Here is a 24,485-nt window from a genome sequence, read left to right on the forward strand (position 1 = left end):
ACAAATTGCCTACATTTTGGCGCATTTCAATCCTGAACATCCTGCCACCTTAAATTGGAACAATTTAATTTCCTGCAAAAGCAATCTCGCTCTGTGTTAGATCTACCCTGATTCATGTTCCTTTAGTTCAATATGAAAGATTACTAACTCTGTGAAATAATGACAAAATTCATGTAAAATGGCACACGTGTGCACGACGAAATTGATGTACGTATCAATTATAGTGATGTTCCCAATCGTGCTCAAAGTACCCAATCGTGCCCAAAGTTCCCAATCGTGCCCAAAGTTCCCAATCGTGGTTTCTTGGTCTACCCGTTACTGATATGACGCCACCAAAGTCACTGCCACCAAGACAGACTGCGGTAGAATCACTGGTAGATGCCTCAGCTGCTCTCTCCGATGATTTAGGATAGATGACGTCAGCTACGGATGCTCCTTCTCGTTTGGCCCGTCCGACCCTTAACTCGTCATTCTGAATTTCGATTACTCCGTTGCGCAGGCCACTTTGAAGATCACTACGATGTCTGATGACTGCGTTGCTGACATCTGGATGATGTGACAAGGACATTTCAGCGTTGTCCTCTGCTGCCACCATGCTCAAGTTGTCCGTGATTAAAGCTGTAGCACACACTACTGGATCAGATGCTGGTTCGATGAGTGCATTGCCACTGACTATCCAACCAAATTTGGATTCTTGCAATACTGGACGATGCAGACCAAATGACACGCGGCGCTCCTTCAGGAATTCGTAAAACAGTTCTGCTCCAAGGATGATGTCAACACGTCCCGGCTGGTTAAAGGTGGGATCAGCTAAGATGTAGTCTTCCGGGATGTTCCAGCTACTGATGTCTACCGGTTGGGTTGGTAAAGATGCCGACGGGGTAGCCAAGACCAACATATCCAAAGTGAAGGCGTCTTCGGAACAACGTGATCGTATTGTAGCTCTTACTGAATGTCGCACATTTATGGTTGAACTGCCACCTATGCCCGACAACGGAATGTTCACTATCTTCCGTGGCAATCGTAGCAGCTGCACCAGTCGTCCAGAAATGAAGTTCGATTGTGCGCCACTGTCTAGCAGTGCACGAGCTTGGTGATTCGTTCCTTGATCGTCCACGATGTTCAAAAGCACTGTCGATAGCAGGACGGTAGATTTTGCTGCTCCTTGCACACTCAAGACAATCTGAGGTGATGATGGGCTGCTTGAAGATGATGACCCTGTGCCTGATGTCTCTTCTTCTTGATGTGACGCGGTTGCTACATGTTCAGAACTTGGCATTTCAACAGGTTGCTCAAAATGAAGCAACGTGTGATGATGTTTGTTGCATCTACGGCATGTCCTCCTTGATTCACATCGTCGTGAAGAGTGACCAGCCCCAAGGCAATTGTAACAAAGACGAAGTTCTTGAGCCTTGATCTGTCTCTCTCGTGTTGATAACGCCAAAAACTCAGGACAGTGAACGATGTTATGCTGGTCATCGTTGCAGAGCTTGCAGTTTTGAATGGAAGCTGTGTACACCTTGGCGCTCACCATTTTGCTTTTGTCGCCTCTTTCTCCTCTCTCAGAGGCACACTGATCCAGCACTTCGCACTGTCTGCATAAAAACTCCAATGTTGTCTTCAGCTTCGGAAACTCTCCTCGGTTCATCGTCCGCTCCCACCGCTTCCTTGTTTCAGGATCGAAACATGAAGTCAAGATGTGGGTGATGATTAATTCGCTGGTTCCATCAACTTCTTTCTTCATGTAGGATAGACCGTCTACATGAGTTTTACAGCATTCCAGCAACTCGCGCAGCCCGCGTGCAGACTCCTTGATCACGGGTTTCATCTGCAATAATCCCGCGATGTGCCTGTCCACAATCACGCGAGGATTTTCAAAGCGATCCTCCAGCAATTGCCATGCACTTGCAAAGTTGTTGCCTGCGATGAGACTTGCATTCAGCACGCCACTAGCCTTTCCAATCAAGGCCTTGTTAAGGTGATGTAACTTCACCGCATCCGATGCACTAGATTCTTTCACAATATCCAGGAACATTGCCTTGAACTTAGGCCACTGTTCATATGTTCCATCAAATGTTGGCATTGGAATGTTCAGATGATGTAATGAAGAAGATACCACAGGAGTCACTGCAATAGGTGCAGCAATTGGAGTTCCGTTTGCTATCATGGTGTCTAACTTCATGTACATACAAGCACATGCTTCGTCGTCAGAAAAGTCGTTTTCTAGGTCTATTGGGTCCAGGGCTACTATTTTCTCAAAGATCTCTGTTTGCTTTGCTTTTAGATCTTGCAGGTAGCTGTATTTCACGTTGTATGTAGTTGCATTTACTGGTGTTGTTGTGACGTCTTCCAGCAACTTTACGAGTTTTCGTTGCTGACTAGAATGATGCAGTCGCAACATCTTCAGCTCGCGTTGGTTAGTAGACAACTCTGCATCATGGAATGATTGTTCAACAACTGCTTTCGCTTTGGACTCCATGGCTTCAGCTTGTGTTTTTGAGTGCGAGGCTTGCATCTCAGGCTGAGGTGTTGCGTTTTCTGATTGCATTGCTTGGCTTTCCGTACGCTTCGATGTGGATCGAGTTGTTGGCATTACTTAATTCGACGCTGATTCTTTGCGATACACTGATTTCCAATGAGATGTGCCGAATGATGAAATGAATCTCACGCTGAGTGAGCAATGTGCCGTTATCCGAGTCAACGCGCACCACGAAGGGATGAGTCAGCTGCCTGTGGATGAACCTGCGCTGGGCCTGCCGTGTGCCGTTGTCCGAGTCAACGCGCACCACTAAGAGATGAGTCGGATGCCAGTGGATGAACCTGCGCTGGCCAGTCGTGTGCCGTTGTCCGAGTCAACGCGCACCACGAAGGGATGAGTCGGCTGCCAGTGGATGAACCTGCGCTGGCCAGCCGTGTGCCGTTGACCAAATCAACGCGCACCACGAAGGGATGAGTCGGCTGCCAGTGGATGAACCTGCGCTGGCCAGCCGTGTGCCGTTGACCAAATCAACGCGCACTACGAAGGGATGAGTCGGCTGCCAGTGGATGAACCTGCGCTGGCCAGCCGTGTGCCGTTGACCAAATCAACGCGCACCACGAAGGGATGAGTCGGCTGTCAGTGGATGAACCTGCGCTGGCCAGCCGTGTGCCGTTGACCAAATCAACGCGCACTACGAAGGGATGAGTCGGCTGCCAGTGGATGAACCTGCGCTGGCCAGCCGTGTGCCGTTGTCCGAAACAACGCGCACCACGAAGGGATGAATCGGCTGCCAGTGGATGAACCTGCGCTGGCCAGCCGTGTGCCGTTGTCCGAAACAACGCGCACCACGAAGGGAAGAATCGGCTGCCAGTGGATGAACCTGCGCTGGCCAGCCGTGTGCCGTTGACCAAATCAACGCGCACCACGAAGGGATGAGTCGGCTGCCAGTGGATGAACCTGCGCTGGCCAGCCGTGTGCCATTGCCCGAGTCAACGCGCACCACGAAGGGAAGTTCTGCATTAGATGTCGTCGTCACTGGTTCGAAGAATGTTTACCGCCTTGGTTGGCATGTCTTCACTTTTTCACTGTTACTTCACTTTACTACGTAACATACCGGAATTTCAGGGTTTCCGGCTATCCGGTTCGAAGGACCAAAATGTGTAGGATTGCGCCCTACACTAGATAGTTAAAACTCGCGACTCGAGTTTTCTATGGGAGCAAAAATCAGCACAGTTACCATATTCACCGGAGAGCGCTAACAAGTGTCAAGCAAGAGCTACCCGCCAAGGACTCTAAGCAAGATTTGCTAGCAAGGTGATATGAAGATGTAGAATAAAATTCAAGCTCCAAAATCTGTGCTGTTAACTAAATTCTGCATGTATTTCTTGGGGTACTTATTGTGGTACGTGCTGTGTTCCGGTAGCGATGTTTACATTTTTGGGTTTGTACGCTGGCTTAATTTCCCCTCTTTCCGTGGACATACAAATGTTTCCTAATTATTAGTCGAGACACCACCCTTTGAACCCATAATTTGCATAACTAACTACGTAGATGGCGCTATTGTGAAAAGGGGAGTAGTTGTGTCATTGCCTCGAGATGGCGCTGCTATTGGTTTTATGGCTTAACTCATGCGTACAACAAATTGCCTACATTTTGGCGCATTTCAATCCTGAACACAAACATTCCAAAAAAACCCGATCGCCCAGCATTGTATCGGTTGCAATTAATTCAAAATTAGGGAGTCGGGTGCTCCCATCTGCATGCGATTTGCATAATGCATTCATATTTTTTTTGTCGCTTCCCAGAATAGCACATCATTACTGCGTTACTGATCGATTTCGACTTTTGCGTGACAATATTGAACAGCCTGTCCGTGCCGAACAGCGCCCGAAAGTATGCAACCCATTGTTGCACCATTCGGAAGGATTATTTTCTGTTGAAATGCATACCGAAAAGGCGTCCGATTTCTATAGATCAATTTACGTTTGCATACTGGCTGGTGGGATGAAAATCACCTCATTACGCACCCATACACGCACGCACAAAAAGCGTACCATGGTGTAATCAAAAGCTTCGCTATTAATTTACTCTACCCGCTTTGTGCCTGTAAATTGATCGCAAATTGCACGGAAATGAACCGCCTCTGGGGCCACGCAGCGCAAACACGCAACCGCCCGGTAAGTGATTAAGCGAAATTAATAAATACGCTGCCAACGGGTGTGGGCACGAATTCATCCACCGCCTTCCCACCGCCAGATTGTTTTATAGATATTAATTTATGTTAAATTATTACATCAGTTATCATTAATTTCGGGTTGATACGGCACTACCGATCCTGCGCCATTCCCGAACGCCACCGATACGGTTGATCACCGAATCAAAGACAATTCACGGGAACAAGCGCTTTTCAAGTAGCAAACATCAGATTTTCCTGTGAAATAAATAGCAAGCCTACGCTGCAGGCTCGCCACCGAGACAGATATCTATTTACACTCTCTTTGTGGCTACAATCCCACCCTCAAAAAGGGCCCTCCGCTCGCGCTGATTCCACACCCACAACCTGCGCTCGTAAAATAATCGTCAATCAATCGACGTCGATGATGATAAATCATCTGTCTGTCCGCTTTCCTTCCGCCTTTGCTCAATCTCAGATTGATGAGGATTTACGAAGAAGAAAGAAAAACGCCTTCGCTTAAGTGAGGTAACATAGCTTCGTTCAGACCCGCCAAAACTTTGAACATCAGGATTGGGCGAGGCTTTTGGACGAATCTGTGCTGCCAACCATCTTTGCGTCCTTTAATTGAGAACTTCCTTCGGAAGGCGTTTTCTAAACAAGATTTTTTGTTTACAATATCCTTAACTTTAACAGCACATTCATCAACGTTTAGACTAAAGCAGTATCACTCCTGGCACACAGCTCGACTAGAAGCAACACATCCATCTTCACGCTTGTAATCCGAAATCAAGCCGAAACCCTTTCCGGCTGGTAACGGGAGCCTTTTAACTCCTGCTCCAAAATCCTCCTGCTCAACTCACGCTTTCAATCTTGCCTCTTCTAAGCAACGGCTTTCCAGTCCAACAGATACCCCCAACGGAATACCGCGAAACCGGTTCTTCGCGCTAGTGAAAATGTTAATCTTCTCAATTTACATGATAAAGTGAGGAAACATTTTCCACTGTTATCCCGAAATCTGTCCCACCCTCCCCCAGAGACATCTTTCCCTTTACAGCCGCTACGCTGTAGAGTTGAGAATAAATTGGAAAAGCGCACTCGTTCGTGTTGCGTTCCCGCAAACTGCAATGCATTTTGTTGCTACATCACCACTACCACCATGACCGTCATCATCATCATGATGTTCGCGATCTTGAGAAGTACGCCGGAGGCGACAGAGATATCTCTGCAAGCTGTGCCCAAGATGCACCGCGATGCCCCACGGTGCAAGGTGAGGTGCAAGCTGTCGGGCGATTATGTCACCGGTTTTGATGGGTTTTTCGGGCGCCCCAAGCAACGGGCACCCTAGAACGCATCGCACCAGACACGACGAGTAGTTTGTGCGAGTTTAGATTGAGTGTATATCTTGTGCGATACCCGTAGCTGCGAGTGTGTACAAGTAGTTTCGTTGCCGGAAGAAGATGGTCTTCCGCGAGCGTCTGGTGCTGCCTCCGACACACACACACACACCCTCACAACAAATCCATCGGGTTTGATGAGGAAGGCATGGCGTATTTATTATACGCTATCCGTGGTGTAACTTTCGAGCCAAGGTTACATCAACTGTGAAAGCTGAAGCGAATTATGTGTCGCTTTTTTCCTCCACTTCCCAGCTCGGTGAAATGGAGTGTAAGCGTGGAAGATATTTTGCGCTTCCAGCCCTTTTGACCCCCTCTGACTTTGGAGAGAGGAAGTGTATCCGCGACTTTCGGTTGTGTTGGGAGGAAAAAATAGATACGGATGAAATAAATCATAAGCTTTTTGCGCGGTAGATGGGGCGCGTTGAGTTCATGATTGTACATTAGCCGGCGCGGTTGGTAGTAGTCAACGTTATCTTTTCGCTGCGGCAAAATCCGTACCGGGAGGTGAAGTAACGGTCGTATATATCAATCAGGGTAGTTTTGAAAGTTGCTGAGTGAAGGGCTTCAAATACACACCTTACTCGGTTGTCGGTTACACCGCACGAGCAGTGTAATGGTAAATGATAAGCTTGTTTCTAGCTTCTGCTAGATCTTAATGGTCGTGGTAGCAGAGTAATGTACTTCATTTTTTAAATGAAATAGTCGTATAATGATCCTTCTGGAGATTTATAGAAATAGGAAATTAATGAAGTATCTCTAAGTCTCTCTCTTTCTTTTGTTGACCTGTTCTAAATAGAGCTCATTGACGTGACATGGCCCGGTCAATAATCATTCTCCAGGATGCTGGGTACGATCTCCGACAACCATCGAGTTCGCTGTGCTCCCCTGCGCTTCATGCCGAACTGGTGATCGCTGTCCAACACCTTCTTGATCCGGCATCCTCATAACATGCCCCAGCCATCATATCTTTCGAGACTTCGCCACCATCAGGATGCTCGGTTCGCCGTACAGCTCAGCAAGCTCGTGCTTTATCTTTCTCCTCCAAACTCCTCGAGCACACCTTGAAAGATAGTCCGGAGGATGTGTCGCTCAAACACGCCCAGAGCGTTTGCATCCTCCGCTCGGATGGTTCAAGTCTCGTAGTCTTCTGGATCTCAATTCAGTCGGTGAAGCCCATAGTATGCATAATGCGTCTCCGGATTTCGCCGCTGATGTCGTTGTCCGAAGTAACAACCGTCACGAGATAGCAGAAATCCTTTACTATCTCGAGATTGTCGCTGTTAACTAATAAACTGCTTCTCAGATGTATCTGAGTCTCCGGCAAACAGATATTTCGTCTTCGTCGCTTTAATTCTCAATCCCATTCTTCCAAATCATTCAGCTTCGCGCTTTAGTCAGGTGTACGCCTCCTTCGCTGTTGCCCTGCCGATGATGTTGGAAGAAATTGGAGAGTCCGATAGAAGATGATACCTTCCAGGTCGATGTTGAAGAGCAGATAGGAGTGTCCGTCACCTTGGCTCAGACCCCTGTGAGGTTCCAATGATTCTCTCTAAGCAGAAGCCTCTTTAATATTAATACTTTCCTTTAGAGGAACATTTTGATAATTCCAACATATTCCATGCATTGTTTGTCTCTTCAAGATTTTTTTTAATTTATCTTATTAATCTTGAACTATCATTTCTCAACAACTTACTTACTTAATTATCCGGCGCTACAACCGCTTTGCGGTCTTGGCCTGCCTCAGGAGTGTCCGAAACCGCTCACGGTCTCGCGCCTTCGTCTGCCAGTCCGTTATCCCGGCCTTAATGGCGGACGCCTCCACGCCATCTTGCCACCTCAATTTGGGCCTACCACGCCTCCTCTGTCCTTGTGGACGGCCTAAAAAGACTTTACGGGCTGGGTCGTCCGTTTCCATGCGTATAACATGGCCAGCCCACCGGAGCCTGGCGAGCTTTATACGCTGTACGACAGTGAGGTCGCCGTACATCTCGTATAGCTCGTCATTATAGCGGCTCCTCCATTGTCCTTCCACACATACGGGGCCAAGTATCCTTCTGAGCATCTTCCTCTCGAACGCGGCTAAGAGGGTTTCGTCAGATTTGGACAGTGTCCATGTCTCAGAGGCGTATGTGAGCACTGGTACTACATTGGTACTATATAGTCCCAGCTTCGTCCGTCGCGACAGGTTCTTTGAGGTGAACTGCTTTTTCAGGCTGTAGAATGACCGGTTGGCAGCCAGCATCCTTGCGCGCAACTCAGCTTCCATGCTATTGTCGATGCAGACCTTTGACCCCAGATAGGTGAATTGTGGGACGACTTCAAAAGTGCGTTCACCTATCCTCCTATCACCTTTCTCAACAACACGGATATACAAATAGCCGGAAAAAAGGTACGCGTATAAACGGAGTCTGTATTTCCCTTCTACAACGCCTGAAGCTATGCAATTTGTTCTTAATTTTATTTTATAACCTAAAAATTTACATTTTTTATTAAAGTACATTGTATTACTAAACCTTTCGAGCTCAAACATTAATGAAAAGGATTATGCTTATTTGCAGTCCTTATAACCTTATACAAAACAGTGTATTTAAAGACGTTAACCATAACCATATTTCAATTATGTTTCAATGATTAGATTCCTTTTCATTTGGTTTCCTTCATCACGGGAAAACCAGCTAATAAACAATCAAAACAAAGCATCGCAATCAACTTCAATCGCAAACAGGCACCACTTATTGTTTTATGACACCACTCAACGAACCATAAAACTGAAGGAAGTTTTTTTTCTGTTTTGTAGTGTTCCTTAATTATTCATCCATCCATAATGAACACTTATGGCGCAAATTTACTGCTCATTGTAAAACATTGCATTTAACGACAGCCCAGCCAAACGAACATTTTGTTTTAATTAAACCTTACTCATTAACACGCGTCACATATTAGCGTATCATTAGCGCCTTACCCCAATGAGGCAAAAAAACTCCTTTTCTCCCTTTGCATTAAAGCGTAGCCTGCGAAGACTTTGAACATCGTTAGACCATGGCTCTCAACAAGCATCTGGTATAAGTATGTGAGGCGTAAGATGACTACTTGCTTCACTATTTCTACCGCGGAGGTACTTCCCACGACCGCTTCACACAACCCTTCAGAACACGGCGTGACGTATTGTCACAGCACTTTCACACACACACACTTAGCAGAGTCCTGGGAGTTTCTCAACAACCACTTGAAAGTTGGACGGCCTGAAACGCCATGACTTCACGGGAAAGCGTATCTATGTCGTGGGGTTTCAAGAAGAAAAAAAAGAAGCGCCCGTGCTCATATACCCCACGCAGGCTTCACAAAATGGTCGCCCGCGTTGGCTCGCCTCGGCAATGATGTTTATATTTGCATAATAAACTTTTCACTCTCTCTAGCAAGCGGAAACTGTTCCTCGTTCCTGAAATCGCTGGTGTTAGATACTACAACGGCCGGATGTTAGTCATTCGACATACTTTCGTCTTCCGCTGCTGGATGGCCATTTTGTTTTTCGTATCTTTACGGCCCCTTTTTGCTCGCGCCTTTTCTGCATTTTATTTCGGCTACCTTCCTACCCTTCTCACACCTGCTTCAGACACCACCACGCAGCACACTGAGCCATGTTTTGGGAATCACATTTTTCACCGCCAAACAGGAACCTCCAAACGGTACTGGTGGAACAGTTTGCCCCGCCACCGGTGCTCGCGCGCCGTATCCGCTAGCTGGTTTGCATGAAAGCGCAACTGTATTAGCATCGAATTGCTATTTTGAAACCCCGAAAGTCCACGATCCAAACGGCAAACTTTACGGCTAGCACGGCTAGCAGACTTTTTGCAACAACGACAGTTTTTGACTTTCATGTTTGAATTGGCATTTTGGGGCCGTGGGAAGATTTCCCTTCTTTTGCTTCTAAAAATAGACAAAAAAAACTCTATCTTCGAGCTAGTGCACCCGCAATCTACGGTCGCCGGTTGTTTTACGGCTCAGATGCGCTCGCGTAAAACACACTCGAGCATGATCGATCTCCTGGTAGTCTTCGATCCCATGCGAATTTGTTCGAACGTCTTCGATGCGCGCGTCTAGGTTCTTTGCGCCCTTTTTTGGGATGCCGGTGCAAAAATACCCGAAAATCGAATGCCAACATTTCCATTTGCTCTCCACCAGTAAGTAAGAAAGCATCAGCCCACGCCCCCGGCACACCCCCTACCTCAGCACACATTCACTCTGTAAAAAGGTTATGAATATTTAATGTTCCTCGACTTTGACTCGACGCGGCATAATGGCATGTTTCTTGCACACTGCTGCAAAGTTGTTTCAATTGATCGAAAGCGCCCCTCGAAAGGGCTGGGCGGCGGGTAAAACTTGCTCTCCGCATTGATCCTCCCAGCTTTGTTCGCTACCCCTTGTCGAGTGTCTCCAGGTCTCCGAAAAGGGTGCTGGCTGGGTAATTTGAAATTAAAATTTATCTTGCCCTACCTGCAAGGGCGGATAAATCTAACGAATGAGTTTAATTGAATTTCGTCCACTTTCACAACTTTCGTCTTGTCATGTGGGAGAGGGTGGTAGGGTGGGTCTTATTTTGAAAAACCCTCCAACCCGGAATGGATAAATGCCAATTTCAATCATCTCGACCCCGAGCACTTGCCCGGGAAACGGATCAGATGCAGATCGTCGAAGGCACCTAAGTAATTAGCTTCGAGTGAAACGGTTCCCCGCTCGCCGGATGGTCCCGGAATTGCCTTTCAATTAGAAGGCTCTTTACTAGGAAGGAGGCATGTTTTCATGCTCCGTGGAGGGGGTATTCTGCTTTCTTTTTCTCTCCCATTTTCATTGCAATTTATTCTGGGCCATGTATTGATCCTTTAACAGATAGAATCCTTTCAATTCTGATTTGGATTTTCTTATTGGAAGAGCTGCTTAACAAAAAGCATGGGAAAAAAATCCATGTACGACCTATTCTTTTACCCATTTTAATCGATTCTGCTTCGAATTCCGGAGAGTAATCACATTCGAGTTCTTGTTTTTTTGGGTCGCTCGTCGATGATGCCAACTTGTACAACCGTATCGAACAATAACAGTATTCAGTTTACAATCAACCCGAGTAGGGACAGCGTACATTGAAAGTAAAGTTATTGCTACTCAATTTTGAGATCAAAATTATTCATAATCCTTTGTCAAAGTATATTTTAAATAATTTTAATGGTACTTTTCCAAGAATTTAATGATGACATTTATTTTAAGCATGTAATTGCATTTCATTGCGTAAAAGGCAATTTTCTATAGCTCATTAATATATTTATGTTATTATATTCGTTTGTAGCACATCCTACTTAATAAACATTTATTCTTATCTTCACAATGTCGGTAATGATTATCAATATAAAACATTTACCATCAAAATTTATTTTCTTTTTTTCACCATGCGCTACACAAGCACAATCATCCGCCAAACGAGACAGTAACAGTAACGGATGAGCGATTGTTTCGGTTATTTTGTTGAATTGTAAATTATTTATCGATTCCAATCGAGGTTGAATGCGTTGTTGAAGCACCCTTTTTTTGTCCAATTCACATTTTGGGCTTTTTATGTTCGCCTTGTTTCGCCTGTTGCGTTTTTTTTCTCTCCTCTCTGTTTGTATCGTTTGCTGGAAGAGTTGCCGGCACGTTACATCCGGACGTGCCTGACTCGTTGTTATGGTGTTTTTTGTGTTATGTTGTGCTCGCGCCCCTTTTTTTGGTATGCTAATGATCTGACCCACTTTCTACCCCTCTCTCCCCCCCCCCCCCCCCCATGTGGTATCCTTTTCACTCAAATCCATCACTTTCGGCATCGGCTTTCGGGCTGCCCCACAGCGGTCTGCATTTTAATCACGTTTTCTCGCAATAAGTGTAAGCTATGCCGTAATTTCAATTCGAAATTCGATTACAATGCAAGCAAAAAAAAAAGACTCCAAATACCGAAACGCTTTCTGGTAAAATAATGACTTTGAATACACTCCTTCCCTTCCCCTTCCCACTCATGACCGCTTGCTACTACCAGTAATGGTGATTATTATTGTGCTAAAATTTGAGTTCTATCAACACCCATGGCACGAAATCCATAACGAGCGCTGAAAGTTAACTTCACTCATCCGGGGCAAACAATCGACTGCATATCAAAGCACAGATATATTTTGGCAAGTGTTTCGCTCAAGCTGCCAATCGAACCAGGAACCAAACCCATTCTCGTCCGGAACGGTGCATGATATCGGTGCTCTGTGGTGCGCTGTTATGATTGGATCATGCAGCTGTATTTTCATCTGTGCACACAAACAATTTTGGACCGCTAGAGCAAGATCGAGTAATATTTTTTTTTATTTTTTTTTTGTCTGAATTCTAAGTATGGATTGCTTTGAAATTCTATCTCGTTTCCGTTCGCCAGATGATGGGAAATGGTCGCAATATTTATCTTTCATTTCCTGTAAAGTCAGGCGCAGGAGAATTTTGACATACCCCGTTTGAGTTTGTGCTGTTTGATGTTTTGTGGTAGTATTGCTTTTTTTCTTGGAACAATCCATTCAGCTTGTTTCGTAATATTTTTTTCAAATGTACATCAAAATTCATTTGACATTACTGAAAATTTTAAACAGGAAACTGTTGCGTAAAATCCAACTCGTTAAATGTTTCGATATGATATCGATTTTTCATACCAAAGGATGATAACATAATTTCAGTCTTATTCTAGAATCTTATTGTAATGCAGAAAATATAGCAAGCCTACCTTCTTCTCAACTTTCTATAAGAACGAACGTTCTATTTTCGCTTTTTACACGCATTATGTTACGGTATTCTGCACAACCCGACGTAAAGACTTACAACACTTTCCCAAGGCCTGCGCCTTGTGCCGAAAGACAACCTCAAACGATCTTTTTATTTCCTACCGTTTTCTCCTGAATTCTCCCATTCAGCTCCCAGCTAGTACCAGTGCACCCTATTTCTCGTGCAATTTTTCGCACCATTCTTTGCTGCCACCTCAAACAAGCAAACCCCTCGGGGACATTGGCAAGTCAACACTCAGCATCAGGCTGGCGAGACCGGTCCCTTTTGTGTGTTACATTGTGTAAAAAGTAGCATTTCCACTCCAACTTAATTACCGTGCACTTTGTGCTCCCTCGGGGCTACATTTTCTCCGCAGTAAATTTCATTCGCTAACACTTTTATTCCCTGTCCAAACATTGCCCAACCCATAGGAAGGCAAAAAGGGGTTTTTTGAACAGAACAAGTTCGCTGTTTTATTTCAGAAAACAAAGCGCTTTGCAATAGCAGTACAAGTTCTATTTTCTCTCTCCTTTTTTTTTTTGGGGGTAGGATAGCAAGTACACGAGCACGGCCCCATTGTTTTAACGACGCACTTACAATCACAAATCGTGTACATCAAACCACAGCACCAATTTTCGATTTGCGACATCGGCACAGAAGCTGTAAAACATCCGAACATGGTTTTCTGCAAGGCTGCAAGCAAAAACCCCGTCCACGGTGTATCTTGTTAGAGACTCCGTTAAAAATCGATTCTCCTTCCAGTCTGCTCTCTGGAACAGTCTGGTATTCTTCGGCTTCGTTGACAAGACAGTGGTGCTTCCCAAGCATCGACACACACACACACACACACACGCACACACACACACATGCACACAGGGAAAAGGGCACGGCCACAAAACGTTATAACCTTCATCAGCAGATAATCACGGACAAAGAAAATTCAATTTCATAATTTCCTTTTAGTCTCAGGGTTTAAAAGGCTTGCGATTTTGTGACGCCCGAAAACGGTCGGCCCCTGGACCGGCACCTACTAGTGTCGCCTCGTTACTACCATCGTTCCACAAAACCGACGTGAGCAGCGAGGGCACCAACAGCAACCAGCAACCCGTGACGGGAAAGCCACAAAAGAGGGATCAGTAATCCACAGGCATCACCGACATTGCACTATCGGGCGGACATCGAACACGGCTGCTTGGTGTAGAGTGACCCTGTTCGTTTTAACTTGAACATAGTTTAAGCCCACGTTCTTTGAAGCTGGTTGCGGGAGAAAAACGAAACGTTTATTGTATTATCAACCATAGGGTAAGATGCTATAAGGTTTGCTATCGATGCTTGGATCTGCTGCCAAAAAGGACAAATGTGACTTTTTCCAAAGATAAAACCCTCATAAAGCAAATGTTGACATAAACTGTCACTCGTTTCCAAGGGTTGGAGTTCTTCGTTAATACCATTAATGGTTGCTAAATTATTCCTTGGAATGATGCTGTTGATTTCGGGGAAAAATGTCACACGATCCTAAGAACTATATCTCTTCCTTAGCGGCTTACAGCTTTCCACGTCAGGTGATGATTCGTAATAATTACTCCAAACCACTCCCGTGGGCGCTTGTAAAACATCAACAAACAAACCACCTTCAGCAATCTCTAGCCTCTTACCTAGCATTTCCTAGTACTGTTCACTTCCTACGTCTAGTTCACTTCCGGCGCTTAAAGTGCATTCATTATCATTAAACAAATGAGCTCCCGAGGAGCACGCTGCTCTCGGTTGATTTAGGCCCTACGCGTTGCTCCCGCAAGTGAAATAATAATAAATGCCACTTTAATGATTCCCGGTAGTGCCAGCGTCAGAAAATCCCACCTTTATCCAATTTACCTGGAATGCTTCCCTGAACAGCGTCCCACGGTGCCCAGTACCTTTCAATAAAACCAATATACGGCTATCGTTTTAAGGGGAGCTAGCGCCACATTTTAGGGCCATTTCGGGCCGCCCGGGCGATCGAAGCGCTTTTCACATCATGATAAAGCACAGCTTTCCCAAAAAAAAGCACCCAAATTGCTACACCGACCACATCGGGTAATACACTTTCAACGAAAGGTCTGCAAAAAAAACAACCCCCCGACAAATCAACCACAGTGGATAGGGCGGTCAATGATGCGACCGGGGCCTTTTAAAAACTGTCATATTTTGCCCGCAACTGCTGCCTTCGTTGCCATCCAGGCAAACAGTTATGCCGGCTTTTTATGCCGACTTTTCATGCCCCGTCATTATACGCAGAAACGATGGCACTCCACGGTACGCTTTAAATCGTTCTCCGTGCGCCGGGGATCTCGACCATGATTTTAGGCTCAAAAGAGCATTAAATTTGTCCTCCACGATTATGGAGACACTTGAGTGCGAGCTTTGCCATGGCACGATTACCCGAACGCGACAACCTTGACGCGTACCCAATCACAGCATCGCTTGGACGGTGGTCTTGAGGGACATGGCCTGCAAAAGAAAAGGCACCAGACATTCTTCCATCCCCGCCCGCAAAAACACGATCAATTTCGGTCGGAATGATGCTGACGCTACGCGGGAAGATGGCAGGAGAAGCAGATCATTCGGCAGTGCGATTATTAAAAGTGCCGCCTGCGTTCTCTCCGTTCATCTTTGGCAATAACTCGGACCGCTCGGCACGGGTATCATCACGTACCCGTCGTACGACGTCATGGCGGATTGTTATTACCGCCGTTCCCAGGATGACCAGTTGTCTAGGGAGTTCGGATATGGATTTTCACCACTTCCTGGCGTCGGACCGTAATCGCATTTAGAAGTAATCGAGTAGGATTTTTACACACCCCTATAGCAATCGCTAGCCCATCCGCGTTAGCGCAGGAAGGTGAGAGCGCGTCTTGCGAAATGAAACTTTGTTTGCGAATTCGTTATCGAAGGCTAAGCTGCCTCATAAGCCGGTAAGCAATCTCAAAACTTCCACCGCTCTATCCGGTTGCCGTGTGGTTGTTTATATGCATGGGTACGTGTGCGTGTGTGAACAGTTTTTCGAGGAAAGCGAATTGTTTTGCTCCACTCTTGTACCGTTTGCCACCAGGCACGTGCTGAGCGGGACGCCCACCGATGGCCGTATCCGTTTCCGACGGCCTCCGAAGAGACCAATCTAATTTCCAACATGATTTACTAAGATTTATGCTACACTGAGTCGGTGTAATGCGCTTGTCGTAACAATTTCTTCACACCCTGAACAAAAACTGAGCATTCGGGCATCACTGTCTATGATTTATAGATCAGCAGCTATTCTTGCTTGCTAGCACCCGAGATCGACGATGGCTTCAATTTCAAACCCAACCGCACCGTTTCCGGATGGAGAGCACCATCTCTTATTGGGAGGGTTTACGGCGCTTCAAAACTGCTCCCACGACTGCTCCCGGGATCCCGGGGCCACCGTTCGTCATTTTTCGCCCGTCAAAGATTACACATCCAGTGCAAACAACAAAGCTGCTCCCCTTTTTTTGGAAGGAGTATCTTGCTACTGCTACCCATAAACTCGTCTGCTAACTCAATCAACTTCAACCGGCGATCGCATCGTTCACCATCATCAGCCACCCTGGCTAAGGATTTCGTGAGCACATCTCTATCCCACTGCCACGTTCGGAACGGGTGTAAATATTTGACGAACATCCGGCACATTAATGAGAGCGGCCGGGGTTTCGGCTGAGAGAGCTGCCAGGTGGTAAAAGGTACCTTTAGGGAGGGAAACGACGGTAAGACGCTTGCCTTAAGTATCGAATTGCGTAGCCCACCACCGTCGTCGAGACGGAGCCGCCCTTCCACGACAAATGCGAGGGTCACCAATTAATAATTGATGGCAGAAATTGGCGCCGGTCGGACGGGGCTTCAATCTCGGAACCGGCGGCGGCTCTGACTTCTGGCGCTTTTCTTGGAGCGATTTTCGTATTGATACCGCCGTTCGGTAGCACCGGATTCATTGTGCCATGTGGAGCGGATCGATTTAATCAACTTCACAGACACAAAATCGCACACACACACACACAGGCAGACAACAGACGGCACAAAGTCGTATCACCTTCTCTTATTACACGATGGGTAGAGAAAATTCTATCCAACCACGTATCACGGTTAAGTTTAGAGCACCGTTATAGAATTAAAGTGGCGCAACTTTCGTGCTCCCATGCGCGTTTAATGTTTGCCCATTTTGCTCGTCCACCCGGTGCAGCGGGGTGAGACTGAGCGGACCCCTTTTGCGAGAGAACCCCCATCGGTGGGAGTTGGAAAGTGTAATAAAAGCCATCCCGCCCGGTGTGTCCATCGAGCTTATTGATTAATGAGAGCACACGAGCTGCGAACCATCAACAGCTGCGGTCGAGGGTTGAGGGTTGAAGGTCCGTGGTTGGCTGCATAATTAAGGTACAATGCGAGTGTGTGTGTGTGTGTGTGAGAGGGCAAACTTCCGTGGATGTTTTATGGTATCGTGTTGTTTTGAGCTACGTTTAATTGAAGCGAGCACATTTTTCATACGTACTTCGGATTGCCGAGGGATGCTGCATCATTAATCACGTTGTCGACTCATCCTAGTTGAGCTGATTAAAACATGATTCTGCCTTGTAACACATTACGCCTTTTGTATGCGTTTATCACAAAAAGGCGATTGTAATACAGAGAGGTGCTTAAATTAGGAATTGAGAAGGATTTACATCACCTTACAACATGGCGATCGCTAAATTCCAATGCAACTGCCATCGGGTTACAAAGAAACTTTTAAAATTTCGGAAATACAATCAAATGTAAATCTTGTGTAAGCACAAACATTGCTACAAATATTTCTCCTTTGAAGGGAATCTTTTGTCATTCTAAAGAGGTGATGATTACTAATCATTAAGCCACTTACGCTTTTGTTCTGAGATTCAGAAATATTTAAAATATCTTCTTCTATTTGACTATCGAGACATTATTCAGTACCATGCAACTGGATAGTTGGTGCTTGCTGCGACGTGGGGGACGAACTATTCTAGGGTTAAATCCGTGACGGGCATGTTATTGAGTCGTTCGAGTTACAGACTGTACCGCGGGATCGCTCAAAACACATCTATTTAAAATATTTATCTCAAGTCATTGCTGGTCTTTGCTGATGCTCTGGCATACTTTTTTGAGACATAGCGGTTGTTCTAATCTTACGAAACCCCTGTTTACATGTTTAAATCCAACTCAACGGTATGTTCCGGAAGTGTTGTACGGTTGAGCTGGAGCTAGTTTGTGTCATCTTGCCAAGACAACGATTTTGTAGTAAATTAGACTCATGCTCTGTCGAACCGAACCTGAATTCTTTTTACTGATTTATTTGTGTAATCGTTAACCATTAAAAAACATCTGCTACATCTAATTAACAATGTCCTTCCAACTCGGCGTGAGACACATCATTATCCTGCCATTATCCAACCACCGCTAAAAACGAAAGTCAATAAAAAGTAGTTTTAATTAGACATTTCGGTCCCCTCGTTAACCTCACACACACACACACACACACACACATCGCGCAAGAACAAAACCCAACCTCAATCTGCAATTAACAACACATTTAACCCCCACATTGTCTGCCTCTTGCGTTCCTCCATTAGACCTTTAATTTCACGTTACAGTGTTTTTCAAAGGAGCACATGAGCACGCTTCTACCAGGTGTGTAATGAACTTTAGTAAAAACAAAAAAAGCTTCCATCGAAATCAAAGAAAGAGGAAAAAATACAATATCGCCTGCCTGCGAAACACACACGTGGGAGCAAAATTTAAACACATCCATTTCTCACCAAATCATTCCAGCAATTATACGATCAAAGCAAACCATCATCGTCAACATCGTCATCATCAAACGTGTCAACCATCAAAGGGCTCTCATATCACGTAATGCTGGTTTTGTAATGGGTTGACTATTTCTCTCTTTCACTCTCTATCTCTCTTTCTCTCTTTACCGTAATGTTTGAACTTTGTGTTCCTGTTCCGTTCACTGTCGGATCGCTTTGTAATACATTCCATGGTCCTTTTTTTTGCTGTTAATTTCCCTTTCCCAAAACCCATAGCACAAAAACAAAGAAGGAAATGGAAACGAAGGAGTCAAAATGGAGACCAAAGTTCGTTAATGAAATTCGTCACATTCCCCACTGATGTGTGTGTGTGTGTGTCATTTTCGTTTGCTGTAAATTGTACGTATTCCTGGAACTCGCTTCAGTTACATTGTTCTTCGTAATCTTTTTAACGATAATTTCCACATCCTCTCTTTGTGTTGCTCACTCTCTTTCTCTCTCTCTCTCTCTCGATGGCCTTCGGACATAAAAAGGCTTGCAGGGTAAACAAGCATTACCGGAATCATCCGGCGCGCGCCTTTTGTCATGCCGACCGGCACCATCAGGGATCGTAAACATGAAACCCCATCAACCATTCCACCAGGGCCTTTCACGGAACAGCACAACAGCAAACGAGAGCTTCCATCATACCGAGAGAGGGGGGGGGAATGGTAAGAAAGCTTAGAGGTGGGAAAGTTTTAAGCGGACCAACATTAATTTCAACCCACAATCATCGCTATCCGGGGGGAAGCATCTTTTAAAACAAACTCAACCACCCTCCCGGGTTTGACTTTGCTGCACGCTGCCCTGGAATAGCCGCCGGTACGATAAAATGATTTCGGGCCGAGCTGTCAGCGTTTATGAACGATAAAACTTTGCTATTTCTATCCGCCGCTCGACGCAGGCTCCCTTCGCTGCCTTATAGCACCCGAGCTGTGCTTCCGATTCCGCCTATCGTGCACGCTATGATATGATTTCTGATACCGAAAGTCGTCCACGGTCCGCAAGCAGCACCGAAACTGCACCAAAAACTACCATAAAATACCCCCATCTCCCCTTGTGTGTGTGTGTGTTTGCGAAAGTACACGACCGTGGCCGGCACAGGGCGGCAACAAAGCAAGCAAAGCCCCCACGGTTGGTAAAAGTTTGAAAACTTTGCCAACCCCTTGTTGATCGCCGCCAGTGCTTTTGTTTTCGGGGTACGTCCGGGGTCAAATAAATATTCCAAATATTGTTGTTACCCCGAGCAGCCAGCCCGGTGACGCCAATAAACAAATGGGTTCTGTCTTGTACTCCCTCTCTCTCTCTCTCTCTCTCTCCTTCCCATCTCTGTCTCTTTCTCGTACATTTTCCTTTTGCTGCAGCAAATACAAATGAATCCTTCCGATCCTCGGAACGACACGACCGAGGCAAAAGGTAAATCTGATGCCATTTATCTTCGCCTGCGGGCGGCTTCAGCGGACCGAACAACGAAGATGCTTTAAGATTGGACGCTCCATTCACTTTCTTTTGTCGCTATCCCGTCAAAGTGAGCAGATTAACAGTTGGGTTCGTGTTTTATTTCTTGCAAACCAGACAGCTTTTAAAGGGCTGATAAGAGCAAAGCTCTTGATGAACTGTCTTTCTCATTCCAATATACTTACCGGCTACTGATAGCCAACTGCTGTGATTTTCTGCGCTCAATACTCTCCGCAAGCAAATCCTTTACTCGGTTTTAACCGCTTCGCGTGAGAGCCAGGTCCAACTTAAAGCACACAGACACACTGATGAAACAACAAACGAACAGATACACACCAACCGCAACAACTTCAGCGTCCAACGTGAGGGCGCATTTTGGGAAGCAATTTGTATCAACCGTCAGATTGCTTATCGACCCGTCTGGTCTTCAAGGGGGCGAGCGGCTGATTGTAACACGTTCAACAGGGATGAGCACCTTTCACACGTAAAGCACCTTTCACTACACACCAACACAGCAGCTCCAACAAGCAGCACCCTCAACTCCAAACTTCTTCCACCTTGCACTTCACAATCATCGACCGATTCATATGCAAACCGGGCCCGGAAGCTTTGCTGCTTCTGTTTGCGGAAAATCTTCCCGCATTTCCGTGCGGCTGCTTCCGATCAGCACAGGCGCACCAAAAACCACGGCACCGGCAAATCAAGCACCTGCTAACACCTCACTCACATACGCACGGTTTTTTTTTTTCTCCCCCTGTCACGGAATCTGCAGCTGAAAACGGAAACATACATCATGAGAGAGGGAAGCAAAGGTGCGCTGGGTATGCGCTGAGAGCATCGAACGGATGCCCGTGCATTAATCATCCACGCGTAAGCGCAAAGATCTTCGTTCGCTCGCGAGCCCTGGCGAGGTTAATCCTGCTGAAGGATTTCGCCTGCCACACAAGACACTCACACACACATACACACACACGCGCAAACGAGCACACACACACACACACACACGCATACGTTTACGATACTGTCCAAGCAGCTTCTGATGCCCAGTTTTGTTTCCACCACCTTCCTTCAAAGGGCGTGCAAATTTCATTTTCCTAGCATTACAATTTTATGAGATTACAACAAAGGAGGCCGTTGGATCGTTTTGTTTCTTTTTTTGCGCGCATCTCTCCAACGACTCTTGTCTTAACAAAGCAAGCGTTACTTTCTGCTTGCTCCTGTATCCTGTACATGGTGCGTGAAACGCGTATCTACCGCCACTTCGTGTCTATTTTCCAGACGATCTTTACCCCAGAAAAAAAAACTCAACCCCCTCAATTTGGAGTGCTCTCCATTTCATTCGAGGGCGCAAACCCTCCCACCTTTGCCGCGGCCGAAAAAGAGAAAATGGATCGTCTGGCATCTGTGCACACACACACATACATGTACCGAAACACAATAATACGGCAGCTTTAACCATCAGTCCGCTAGTCATATCGAAGAGCGCCGTTCGCTCGTCTAATACACTTTTTTCCCTTTCGCCGGTGCTTCCTGCGCTTCGGCACTGCAATAAGGTACGAATGTGACGCTGTACGAAGGTCTCGGTGCACAACTAACGTAATCAAAATTTATGTGGATTAACGACGATGCCTAGTGAAAGTGAAGCAAGCGAACCTGGAAGCGAAGGGGAAGAAATCATGACCCCTGTACTGTGTGTGGCCCGTGGACGGGACGAACGTCTTGATGGGGTTTTTTTTCTCTCTCTCTCTGATTCGTTTTTCGCTCCCCTACACACAGGATCGTTATTTGCTGATGTTGCAAGGCACGAAGCAAAATGGGAAACGGCTTTCACCGGGAAGGAACAAAATTCAACGGACCCCCGCACCAACGGGAACGTTAATTTGGACAATTTATTTACTTTCAGCACAGCTTTTCGACTCGATTTCAAGCTGTTTGGTCGACGGCACTGTGTTTTGGAATGTTTTGGAACATTTTACCCCGCCTGGGTGTGAAGTGTCACCGTTGTCAACGCGCTTTTTTGTGACATTCTTTTTTCTCTTATAAGCCATTTTTCGTGTTTTCATGTTTTTGTGTTATTTGTCTTATTCTTTACACATCGTCACTATTTAGTATGAAGTAAGCGCTACCTAAATAATTGAAAATATTCACAACTTATGCACTGGCTTGCTTTATATTTCACGTTGAATGCAGATATTCAAACTCTTTAGCACAGTACAAAGTACCAGGCGCACCCATTAAGGCCAATTCCTTGTACTAAAATTGTTCTAAAATATTGAATAATCCTCAATGAATGATTTTCTTTGAAAGTATTCTTAGATAAAATAGGTTTTTGCGCATTTTGTTCACTATCCCTCACTATGCTTCACTTTTCTTCAGTCACCATCGGCAAACGGTACAATTTATTCAGACAGCACACTTCAATTCCTATTGCGATTTCCCACCCTCAACTGCCAACATTCAGCACAAACACAAACACCCACTTTTCGCGAACACGACCCAACGACGGTGACCGGCACCGGGTTTCGCGCACCCGCGAAGAAATACGATCAGCTCCAAGTCAAAGTAATGCACCAACGCTTGAACCCTTCAGGAGCAGCACAAACTACAACAAAACTCTCACACCATTATCCTTTCCCCTACCGTCGTTTTACCCTCCCACACCATTCACAAAGCTTCGTTTCGCAGCGATGATTTTCAGAAGGGTTCAATCCGTCCGAACCTGCTCGACCAGCTCAGAACGGATAGTTTTGTGCAGCAAGACGAAGTGAACCGAGGCTGCCCAACCAACACGACCAAAAACACACCTGGGCCCGGCGCGAGCAGCAGCGGCGTCAATACAAGAGCGATCGAAAGACCGGTTTTCGTATTGGTAGCACTGCGGAAAACGAACGAACTCGTACCAGCTCGAACGACTGTCAGCTAGCGACTGAAGGATACTTTACCGACAGCGCTCTCTATTTAAAAGCTTCTGTAGAAAGGATCCGATGCAGCGAGTGCTCACCGCTCGGTTACTCTCTCTCCGCTCACGGGTGTTTTGCGCTCTCTCTCACGCGGAGAATGCAATATCGATGTGGCACAGGGTTGTAGCCGCATGGGAATACAGTCGACGAGACCGGGCAAGAGTGTTCAAGAGGCGAAAAAACAATGCCTAATGCTGCATATGAAAGTAAACGCTTCTTGTGCAGCTGTGAGTGTTGTTTCATATAGAAAAACTGACAGTTTATTTTTATATATTTTATGCATTTTGCTGACTGGAAATGCAAAAATCTACAACACATTTGCAAGAAAAGTGAAAAAGATTGAATAGTTTAAGTAGTAAATTGATGGCTTGTATTTTTTAACCTTTATACTCATTATGTTCATACTGAAATCAAATTTCTTTCACAAATTCCTATATTCACTGTCATCGATTGAGATGCTTCTGCTTTTTTACTCAACAAAGTTTGAAATGTTCAAAATAAATCTGCAAACATTGCTACCAACCAATAATCAATAGGGCAAACGAAATTGGTTCCAACCCGCCCAGCATAACACACTTCCAAAAGCTCGCAAAACTTTGCACTGTTAACAATTATTGTTTCTAAACCGATCTGCCGGATGTTGCGACGGGTTATGCGAAAAGTTCTCAACACACACACACGCACACTTTTGCTCAAAGCAAACTTTTCATTCATCAGTGCTAACCGATCGAGTGTAGCACAACTTCTTGGCGAGCAATTATTAAGCACATCCCTTCTCCGTTGCACATCAACTTAGTTTTGCTAGTTGCATTGGCTACACCAGCCAGCTGCCTAGTTGCTTTTCGCTAAGTGTTACCAATTTCATTCTCTTTCGATCGTTTCTCCCCCAACGACTGCATATCCACCAGTTCACGTTCACATTCCGTAAGGTTGAACTTCAACTTCCCCCAGGCATACGGTTCGCCCACATTAAACTGATCCGCCGAAAGCGAACGTCTACGTAACATAACAACATTCGCAAGACTCCGACATTTGGCCCATAAAAACACTCCTTCGCTGGCATTTCAGCGTTACCGGTATCGTAAACTAACTAAAAATAAACCTGATTCGTTTACAGCCTTGCAAACCTGCTTTCCATCCCGTGAACTCTTGGCCGAGGAAAAAACCCCTTTTTCATGTGAAATATTTTACATACGTGTGAGGCAGACCTACTTTACCTCACGAGGAGCAGCGTGCAGACTACCTTCATCCGAAAGCGTAACAAAATAAAAGCATAATTTGTTTCAGTCTGGTCCTGCCCGTTTGCTTACGATTTCAAACTCAATTTAAACCATCAAACACTTTGGCAAG

At 45.7% G+C, this 24,485-nt stretch overlaps 2 protein-coding genes across 3 annotated transcripts in view; both read right to left on the reverse strand.

The window, feature by feature from the left end:
- The window catches only part of LOC120947948 (uncharacterized), a 62,334-nt gene extending 41,030 nt beyond the window's left edge, over positions 1-21,304 (reverse strand). Inside the window, exon 1 of the mRNA XM_040363809.2 lies at positions 20,361-21,304. The gene's annotated coding sequence lies outside the window, so the exon portion shown is untranslated. The remainder of the gene's footprint in view (positions 1-20,360) is intronic.
- LOC125906553 (uncharacterized) lies at positions 65-3,754 on the reverse strand. Of its 2 annotated transcripts, none has more exons than XM_049605935.1 (2): positions 3,360-3,754; positions 65-2,974 (listed from the first exon to the last, which is right to left on the reverse strand). In XM_049605935.1, the coding sequence occupies exon 2, from the start codon at positions 2,591-2,593 to the stop codon at positions 215-217; it is 2,379 nt and encodes a 792-aa protein (XP_049461892.1). In that variant the 5' UTR covers positions 2,594-2,974; positions 3,360-3,754; the 3' UTR covers positions 65-214. The 2 variants fall into 2 exon arrangements, with proteins under 2 accessions (XP_049461892.1, XP_049461893.1); XM_049605936.1 differs by having other exon boundaries at positions 3,052-3,754.
- Positions 21,305-24,485: the final 3,181 nt, after the last annotated feature.

Source organism: Anopheles coluzzii, chromosome 2 (genome assembly GCF_943734685.1).
Source record: "Anopheles coluzzii chromosome 2, AcolN3, whole genome shotgun sequence".
Taxonomy (NCBI): Eukaryota; Metazoa; Arthropoda; class Insecta; order Diptera; family Culicidae; genus Anopheles; species Anopheles coluzzii.